Source organism: Geospiza fortis, unplaced genomic scaffold (assembly GCF_000277835.1).
Source record: "Geospiza fortis unplaced genomic scaffold, GeoFor_1.0 scaffold59, whole genome shotgun sequence".
NCBI lineage: Eukaryota > Metazoa > Chordata > Aves > Passeriformes > Thraupidae > Geospiza > Geospiza fortis.
This window is the reverse complement of record NW_005054381.1, coordinates 3,031,990-3,041,948: the sequence shown is the minus strand read 5'-3', so window position 1 is coordinate 3,041,948 and position 9,959 is coordinate 3,031,990. Positions and strand designations below refer to the sequence as shown.

General features: G+C 51.4%; 1 protein-coding gene across 1 annotated transcript in view; it reads right to left on the bottom strand.

Annotated features, from left to right (window-relative positions):
- Positions 1-8,988, bottom strand: part of LOC102033956 (eosinophil peroxidase) — a 19,840-nt gene extending 10,852 nt beyond the window's left edge. The window contains exons 1-6 of the mRNA XM_005425130.3: positions 8,868-8,988; positions 7,561-7,654; positions 6,358-6,533; positions 4,327-4,447; positions 1,875-2,004; positions 635-841 (exon numbers count right to left, since the gene is read on the bottom strand). Coding sequence (XP_005425187.3) covers positions 635-841; positions 1,875-2,004; positions 4,327-4,447; positions 6,358-6,533; positions 7,561-7,654; positions 8,868-8,988 — 849 coding nt within the window. The remainder of the gene's footprint in view (positions 1-634; positions 842-1,874; positions 2,005-4,326; positions 4,448-6,357; positions 6,534-7,560; positions 7,655-8,867) is intronic.
- Between the last annotated feature and the right edge of the window lie 971 nt (positions 8,989-9,959).

Sequence of the window (9,959 nt, the reverse complement as noted above, 5' to 3'; positions counted from 1 at the left end):
CGGAAAGGGGGCTCAGGCACTGCCAGGGGCTGCCCAGGGAGGTTTGGAGTGCCCATCCCTGGAGGAGTCCAAGGATGTCCTGGATGTGGCACTCGGTGCTGTGGGCTGGGGACAAGGTGGGGGTGAGGCACAGCTTGGACTGGATGATCCTGGAGGGCTTTTCCAACCCCAATGCTTTTGTGATTCTGTGATCTGCTGGAGCAGGGACCAGGATGTGACTTCTGATAATGCCACAGGCACTGCTGGGAGATCTCAGCACTCCCTTGTCCCCTGCAAAGAACACTGAAGTCCTGCGGATTTTCTGGGGCATTGACATTCACCAGTGTCTGTCTGTGACATTTCCTGTTTTCCAGGCATCACCCATGCTACCTTTGCACAACAGCTCCAAAGAAAAACCACATTGCTGAGGGAGATGGCCAAATGCCTGGAAACCTGGCAAAGTCTGTGCCTGTGCCTGAACCCAGGGACTGCCCCTGGAACACAGCACTGCCACCACACAGAGTGCTCTGACCTCCTTGGCCTGTTCTGGGAGATATTCCTCCACGGCCAAGGAGCATGAGAGCCACCAACATCTCCTGGTTGGAAAGCAGATGACCTCTCCCTTCCTCCCCTGGAAGAAGGAGGCTGCCTGTACCTGGATGGGAAAGCAGGGAGGCTCCTTGGCACAGCTGGTGTCACAGTCTGTCCCACCACCAAAGGGGACTCTGGCTGGGGTTTCTGGGCTGAAATCCAGGTCATGGTCAATAAACTGGCCCCACTGCATGAACATGAGGGATCTCTGCTGGTCCATCCGCAGCAGCTCTGGGGGGAAGCGGACAATCTCGTTGGACACTTGTCGGACCTGCAGGGGTGGAGGCAGAACACACTGGGGGGAAATGACATGTGTGAATGGGCGCACCCAGCTGCGGGGTCATCAGCAAAAATTCCCAGGGCGCTTCTTGTGCTTTGCAGACAAAAAACCCCAAATCTGTCTGTGCAGGAAGGTGTTGCCATCACCAAGTGCCCTTCGCTGCCAAGTGCTGCTCTGGCTCTAGGCAGGATTCTGAACCTCCAGGCCAAGACTGTCCCTTGATGGACTTGGGGAAATAGCTAAGCAAGCCTGGGAAAGGGACACAAAACAAATTTTAAAATATCTTTTTTTTTTTAATAGAAGTGTAGAAAAAATAGCCCCAGGGAATGTCTGAAAATTATCTTGAAGTCCTCCTCCCTTCTCATCCCTTACTCAGCAATCACAGTTCTCCCACCTCCATGTATTACTACAGAAAAAGTGGACACAGTGCTGTGGAGGAAGGTTAGGAAGTACAAGAAATCCATGAACACAACCCCAGCTCCTCCTCATCACAGCTGTTGCACCAAGCTCAAGTGACCAAAAGCCATCTCACAGTGTCCCTGCTCACATCCAGGTGCCATGAGAGCCACAACCCCAGCACTTCACCTACCCAGGGACCCCCACATAGCATTTCTGGTCATACATTTTTTGTTCTGAGGATTCCCTGGCTCACTTTATCCTCTGGCATAATTGCTTTTCAGAAACAACTGCCACAGACCAAATAAAAAAAAGGTAAGTAAAATAATTTGGCTTAAATGCACTCAATTTAAAAGAACATATTGTGTAATTCTGTATTCCTCCTGTGATTCTGCAGCAATCAGATTAGTTTTCCTTTGCTTTTCCTGAAGACATGGGACTTAGAAAGCATTCCTCATAGATCCCCCTGGATATTCTCAGACCATCACCCTGCAGCTGGTGAATCTAAGCCACTCTAACCTGATCCACAATTCCAGGTAGTGGATGAGCACTTTGATGCCTGCACTCTGTCCTAGAACTGACAATCCCTAGGCCTGACACTGTGTTCTGAGACTGTCACAAACTTTACCAGTGGAAGGGGGAATCCAGAGAAACGCCTTCCTTCCGTCCACCCGCGGGGCACGGAAACACCATCCTCATATTCTGCTGGCAGCCACCTGGCCAGGGCTCTGTTGGAAGCTCCTAGGGATGGGTTCCTCCTGTCAGAGGCAATGGAAAAACAGCAAACAGTTGGAGCCAAGAGCTTGTGGATATGGAGAAACATGGACCTTGGAATGGGAGCATGCCATGGTTGGGGAACTGCTGCAGCTCTGTAGGTTTGGTGCTATCAGTAAATCTCAGGATTAATAACAACAACAACAACAATAATCATAGAACTGTTTAGGTTGGAAAAGACCTTTAATAATCTGCCCTAACTCTCAGCTTCTCCCAGGCAAGAACTCAGGTGCCCCTGATGTCATCCAGCCTGAAAAAAGGTCCTCGGACTGTGGCTGGAAAACAAAGTTGGAAGCTGAACACCATGGAAAAGGGGAGGAGCCCTTGAATGGAATGACCTATGGTCTTGAACATAAATTGGGGTATTTGGACTGTGAGGTTATTGTGCTGGGTGATTTTTTGAAGGTCATTAATGAAGATGTCCCTGCCCATTGCAGGGGGTTGGACTAGATGACCTTTAAACCTTTTCAAAATCACTTCCAACGCAAACAATTCTGTGACTCTATGATTGTAGTTTGATTAGATGTCCTAGAGTGACTTTATGATGCTCGTATCCCCATTAATCTGTTTAGCCCAGAAATAAGTTTTGCACCTTTAAGATTGGTTCTGACAGCGAAGTGGTGGGGAGAGAAGAAGCATGCAGTTTGTTTTAGACACTGCACTCACCCCTCCACATTCCTCCTCCTGGACTGTTGTTGTCTGTGGATGGACAGAGCTCTCCTTTTTTTTAGTTATAGCTAGCGGAAGCAAAGAAGTTCCCTGGACTGTGGGTTTTGGTTTTTTTCCCCTTTTCTTTGGACCTGTTTAAATCTATTTAAACCTGCTCTGGACTGACCACCCAGGGGAGCACCGGCAGCTGCACCTGTGGCCCACCAGGCTGGGCCTGGCCTGCGACAATTCCAGCACCGGAGGGACTGATCAGAGCCTGAGTGAGCTGAGCTGCAACCCGGGGAGGGACTTTCTCAGTTTGTCATCTCTTTTGGAGCAGCAAGGGGTTTTATTGTTTAACATTGTTCTTTTTTTTTTTTTTTCTTTTTTTTTTTTTTTTTTTTTTTGTGCCGGTGAATGCTTTGCCTGTTAAATTAAGGGTTTTTTCCACTTTTCTCCAAGGAAATATTTTCCCGAACTGGCTGGGGAAGGGGCAGCTTGAATCTGCTTTCTAGAGGAACCTCTTTGGAGGTTCTCTCCAAATTTGCTCTAAACCAGGACAAATACACCATTAAATCCTTAATCAGAGTAGTAACATACTTTCTTTGGAGCGCATGTCCAAAGTGTGTTCTGTGGTGGCCTCTCACCCACAGGGGGTGTAGCACTGCCCCAGGCAGTGGAGAAATAGAGCACAGCTGAGCCCACCTTCCCCAGGGCCTCAGGTCTGGATCAGGTGCAATGGACCAGTCCTTATCCCAGAGCCCACAACCCCCCCTGAAGTGGAAGGAGGCAGGAAGGTCTCTCCTTTGTTCTTATACAATCCCCTGAAGGCGAAAGCACCCTGGAGCAGGAAGAGCTGGCTGAGCTCCTTCCACTGCCTCAGCTGCTCCCAGGAGCTTCCCAGCTCTGTTTTTACAGGGAATGTTTCTGAACTGTCCCTATAAAACACCCCATGTTCAGCAATTTCCCATGTCTCCCACATTCCTCACTCCAGCCATGGGAGGTGCAGGAGGTGCTCTCCCAGCCTATATGCCCAGATTTCCTCCCACACAGTGTGGGGCAAAGAGATGGCTAGATCATGCCCAGTGTGGATTTAGGTCAGGAAACCCTTGGAGACCCTGCCTATGGCCAGGGCAAGACAAAGAGTCTGTCCCCAACATGGAGCTCCTCCTGTTTTGGCAAAGAGCTGGTTCAGGTACAACACCAGGAACCTTCCGAACAGGACTGGAATTAACAGCTCCACACATTACCAGGAAAAACTAGAGTGTGAAACTCTAAAACAAGGTGCCTGTGCGAATCTTCCCTGGAGAAGTGGGTCTAGTTCTACTTATGGAGGATGCTTGACATCCGTCTATAGAAAAATTTAGGTTAACCACCAGCCCAGATCACTGAGCGCCACATGCAGTCGTTCCTTGGACACCTCCAGGAATGGGGACTCCACCAGCCCCCTAGGCAATTCCAATACCTGACCACCCTTTCCAGGAAGAAATTCCTCTTGATGTCCAACCTGAGCCTCCCTTGGTGCAACTTGAGTCCATTTCTTCTCCTCCTGTCCCATCCATCCATCCATCCATCCATCCATCCATCCATCCATCCATCCATCCATCCATCCATCCATCCATCCATCCTTCCACCCTCCTGCTGACACAGCCCCTCACCTGTTGTTGCACTCTCCAGTAATGGTTCTGTAGCCAGATGATGCACAATTTATTTTCTTATCCTGCTGGTCACATCCAGTGGCCTTGAAAATCACCTCCACCTGAGCTGGAGTCAGCAAGTCTGGCAAGGAATAAGGGAGAAAAAAACCATGCAGGTACACACTGGCCCTGCAAAGGTTTTCCTGTACCTAGTACCTGTACCTAGCACCTGTACCTAGCACCATCTGCAAAACCACAGTGTGCTGTCATTTAACTCTTCCTGCTTGAAGACATGCCAAGGATGTTCTTTGAGCAGCAGATGCTTTTACTGGATCGGAAAGCATCAAACCCAGCAAAGCTATGGTCAGATCTTATTTATAATCACGTTAGGCTCATGCAGCAGCAGAATGGTTTTCTAGTATTGGCACTCCTCTCCTCTCCTCTCCTCTCCTCTCCTCTCCTCTCCCCCCCTTTTTATCCACCATAAAATGCAGTCACAGCTATCCTAGAGGCTGTTACAAGTTTTCCCCCTTGGAAGCAGCTCCCAATGGGTGTCGCCCTGCTCGGAGCTGCCTGGAAAAGAACCATCCTGTGGCTGGGCTCACCAAGGGCATTGTGTTTTGCTGTGCAGATTTCCCTTTGTAGGGAAGTAAAGTGGCAGAGTTTAACAAGAAAAGTCTTACAGAATCACAGAATCATGGAATGGTTTGGGTTGGAGAGACCTTAAAGACCATCTTGCTCCAACTCCCTTCCCTTGGGAAGTGTAGGGACACCTTCCCAAGTTGCTCCAGCCTGGCCTTGGACACTTCCAAGGGGCAGCCACAGCTTCTCTGTACAACCTGTGCCAAGGCCACAGCACACTCCCAGCCAGCAATTTCTTCCTAACACAATCCAAATCTCTCCTCTTTTGGTTTAAAACCATTCCCTCTTTTCCTGTCACTATCTACCCATGTAAGAAGTCCCTCCCTCTTTTTTATAAGCCCTTTTAGGAAGGGGCTCTAATGTCTCCCCAGAGCTTTCTCTTCTCCAGGCTGACTGCTCCTTCTTGGCTTTTGCTGCTCACTCCACGTCCCAGCCCTCTGAGGTTTCCTGGTCACTGCTGCCACCAACAGTCTGGGTCATAGCATGGTTTAAAAAGCCACTGGGCAGGTGGGTGAGAGGTGGCAGCCAGGTGGCCCTCGCAGGGCTCTGTAGTGGTACTGGAGCATCAGTCCTGGATGGAGAGGCTGGAGCTTTGCACAGCCAGTTCTGCCATCGCCTTCCAACTCATCCTGTCCCAGAGCAAAGCCAAAGCAGACCATGATGTTCCTTATCCTGCCAGTGCTTTACTGTAATGTTGGTAAAGTGTTTGAGGCCAGGCTAGATGAGGCTTGGAGCAGCCTGGGACAGTGGAAGGTGTCCCTGCCCATGGCAGGGGCGGCACTGGATGGGCTTTAAGGTCTCTTCCCACCCAAACCATTCCATGATCCCCATATGTATATGGCAGGAGTCCTCCCTGTGTGTCCCTGAGCTGTTCCTTTCACTGGCCCTGATTTGCCTCCTCTCAGCAGCCTGGCCTTGCCTGACTCCATCTCACAGAGGATGTTGCTTCTCCAGACACATGCTGAAATGTCCTCTCACATCTCCCCATTCTCTATTTGGACAGTGTCGTGTCTGTGATGTGACTTCAGGGCTGTCTGAGGTCTGGCTGAAGAACTGCCCTCCTTGGGGCCAAGCTGCTGGGAGTCATCTCTGGGTTTGCTCATCCCCTACTCAAGCAGCAGAATATCTACCAAAGCCTTCCAAGCTTTGACCAATTGGAACTTGAACCTCCACACAGCAGAAGGAACCAGGGAAGTGCACAAAACACTTTCACTAACTGAAAAACCTCCAAATAATATTTAAAACGAAAAAAGAGCACAGAAAAATAACTCAGCTTTGCTTCACCACAGCCACATGGGAAAGATTTGTCACAGCCCACAACAACCCCCTTTCCTTCACTCCTCCTAAGCCCCAGTGACCAAGCCCTGTGTCTTCCTCCTCTGCCTTCCTCCCAGCAAAGGGGGATCCTACCTGTGACGTTGAAGTCCCCCCTCACAGCCCATCGCAGCCTCTCTTTGAGCAGGCTCAGGGTGGTCTGCAGATAATCCGCTGCCCGGACAGCCTCTCGTGTCCCCCCCACTGGCTGCTTGAAATATCTCAGGAGCTCTGCTGGGGTCAAGGCATTGTTCTGCAGGTTCTTCTTTATGCTGCAAGGGACAGGAAACCAAAATCTGAAATGGAGCAGGGGCAGGGATGCTGCAGTTGCCCACCTGAGCATCAGGCACAGCATGTCCTAAGTCTGAACTGCTGGAGAGAGTCACCGCGAGAGGCCAGGGCTGCTCCTACCACCCTCCACAGAGCAGCAGAGAGACCTGCAGGAAGGGAGTCCCTGAAACTGCCCAGCTCCACCTGCCAGAAGGCAAATAACATCCATGAGGCACGAAACCTTGCTCAGCTGTTATCCAGATCATCAATATCTCTCACTGTCTGGAGGCCTCAAATGTCTCCAGGCCACCCTGTCCTAAAGCTGCTGGAGGAGTCTCTAAGCCAGGGAGGGGATTCAGAGTGTGGCTGCTGGCAGAGAACAGGTATGGGCTGGTAGGAAGCTGGACACTCCCAAAGCATGGCTGGGAGCCCCACAAAACGTCCTCATTGCAGCATCCAGCTGTTTGCTGCATCCCTTGGAGGGAATCACTGGAAATATGCAGGAGCCTGTTATGGTCTCAACTCAGGGCTCCTGCTCAGAGCCCTGAGGGGTGCAACAGAGCCCATCAGGTGCAGCTGTGAAGGTGGGGAGGCCCTGGCACAGGGTGCCAAGAGGAGCTGGAAGTGTCCAAGGCCAGGCTGGATGGGGCTTGGAACACCCTGAGATAGTGGAAGGTGTCCCTGCCCATGGCAGGGGCTGGAACGAAATAAGCTTTAAGGTCTCTTCCAACCCAAACCATCCGGGATTCTGTAATTCTTTGAAAACTGAGACAGAGGAGGTCACAGCTCCCAGTGACCCAACAGACTGGTGTAAAATCAGGGTGAGCAGCCAAAAGCTGGATGAGAGCCCGCTGTGCTCCCAGAGCTCCCCACCCCACTGTCCCTGTGCTGCGGGGAGGAGGAGAGGCGGGGGAAGAGCTTGGAGAGGACAGGGACAGGAACAGGGTCAGGGGATGGGGACAGGGGATGGGGACAGGGACGGGGACAGGGACAGGGACAGGGACGCGCCACCCCCAGCCCGGCTCTCACCGCTCCCGTGTGCGCTTGTAGGCAGCATCCACCTGCTGCCGGGCCTCAGCCACGCTGCTCAGCAGGGCCGTGTCCGACAGCTCCAGCGGCACATCTGAGCAGGGAAAGGGAGGAGCAGAGGTGAGGGTGCCGGCAGGGGGCATCCCTGCCCCTCCTCCACCTGGGAATTAGACACAGCAGTGCTGGAGGCAAGTGCTGCTCATTCTCCAGAGATCTGTATATAAATATATTCCTCAGGGGAGTCTGAGAGTCTCTCCTGGGCATGAAGATAATCCCTCCATCAGTGGAGGCTTCAAACAGCCCCAAACAGTGAGAGGTGCAGGCACCATCTGTGCTGCCCTTTCACAGCAGAGCATTTGAACAGGCTGTCCAGAGCAGCTGTGGCTGTCCCATCCCTGGCAGTGTCCAAGGCCAGGCTGGATGGGGCTTGGAGCAACCTGGAATAGCGAAAAGTGTCCCTGCCCATGGCAGGGGGTGGGATGGGATGAACTCTGAGCTCCCTTCCAACCCAAACCATTCTGGGATTCTCTGATTCTATAAGCAGCCTGATTTCCCCACATCTTTCCCCAGTCCTTCCCGCAACCTCCTGCCATTTTCACTACTCCCCTTCCCGCCCTGGGGGGAGCTCCCAAAATGAATTTAATCTCCTTCATCTGCTGGCTGTGGGTCACAGAAAGGGAGGGGACAGGCCCTGAGGGCTTCTCTGAGTGACAGCACTTTCCTACAGTTTCTGGGAAAGAGGAAAACTTCAGAAAATAGCACAAAGGGATAAATATCTCCCAGATCTCTCCAGTTTCTTCTAAATACCTTCCCAGATCAGCCCAGAGCTCACCTCTTGGACAATCCTGATGAGAAAAATTATTGCCTGGACCACCATTTGAGGCAAATGAAAAGCCAGGCATGTGCTTTTCATAAGGATTTGACATTGTAAATGAAGAGATGGAGGTGTCCATATATTTTGGAGCAGTGATTCAGGGCTGGAAGAGGGAGAGTAACTGCCCCATCCCTACACTCCACAGGCCCTGGCAGCTCTCTCAGGTGCTGGCACAGGGAGGGAGACCCTGGTTCCATGGGCATGGACAAGTGCTGGGAACTGATCTCCTTTACCTGATTTTAAGGAATCAGGCAGAATGCAAACTGGTAAAAACCTGAAAGAGCCAAGCTTGGTGCCACAGGAGGTACAAACTGTGCCCCTTCTGGCACCTTTTCAGGGCTGTGCTGCTGAATAACAGTCTATTCCAGACACAGCTTGATCTTTCCCCCTCAGAAAATCCCCTGATCTGCAAAGCCTGAGCGAAGGACAATACCGTAGGAAGAGGATACAGATGCCTGGAACAAGCTGAGGATCAACAGCAGCCCCAGGAAGGTTTCTGCCTTCATCCCTGCAAAGAAATGTAAGTGAAGATGACCAAGAACATATGGATGCATCAGAAAGGTCCATGCCAAGGTGGAGGATGGCAAAGGAGCTCATGGAGCATCCCCTGCCCAATGCAACGCTTCCAGGAGGGAGTGCACTGCCTCAGAGCTCCTGTCAGTGCCATGTGGAAAAGGAGCAGCCTCCTGTCCCAGGGACTGCCAGCACTGGTGGGAACTGGAAATGTGCTGCTTGGGACTTCGGGGGCACCACAAAGGGACCAGAACCTGCTGCCAGCACAGCACCCAGAGACTGCAAGGGAGAGCTGCTGGGGAAGAGGAAAAAGCCAGGATAGCACAGCAGGTCCTCTACACCTCTGTTTCTCTGCCTTTAGATTCCAAGAGTCCTCCTTGCAAGTAGTCATGCCACATACAATGTCACATAAAAACATATAAGGACAGTATTCCCTTTATTCCTGATTAGCCTGGGATTGAGAATATTCATATTAAAAGTTACACCAAAATTTTTGAGGAAATAATACTTCAATATTTAGAATGTTGCTACAAAAATCACTATGAGTGAACTGTTTGTGTTCCTCAACAGAGCCAGAGTGAAGCCAACCATGAGCTGGGTATCACTCTATCTCCATAATTATAAAATACGGCATTTATATTTGTGTTTTAATGGGAATTTATTCAGTTATTACCTAGCTATTCCTTTAACATGGGCTGCAAAAGGAGTGGGAAGTATTTAATAGCAATTTAATAGATGTTTGGGATGTTTTTCCCAAAGCTGATTCACTCACCTCCCAGGGCTGCTCCAAGCAATCAGCTCCCAGAATGAGCCCGGAGCTGTGGGCTGAGCACCCACCGTGAAGCTGCCTCAAAGGCAAAATGTCCGGCTCAAAGGCCCCCAAAATGCCCGGCTCAAAGGCCCCCAGACCGCCCGGCTCAGCCCGGTCGCTGTGCAGCAGCCCCGGGCGGCCGCAGCCCTGCGCTCCAGGCGCTTCCTTGCTGCGCTCCAGCCGCGCCCGGCGCCCGCCGAC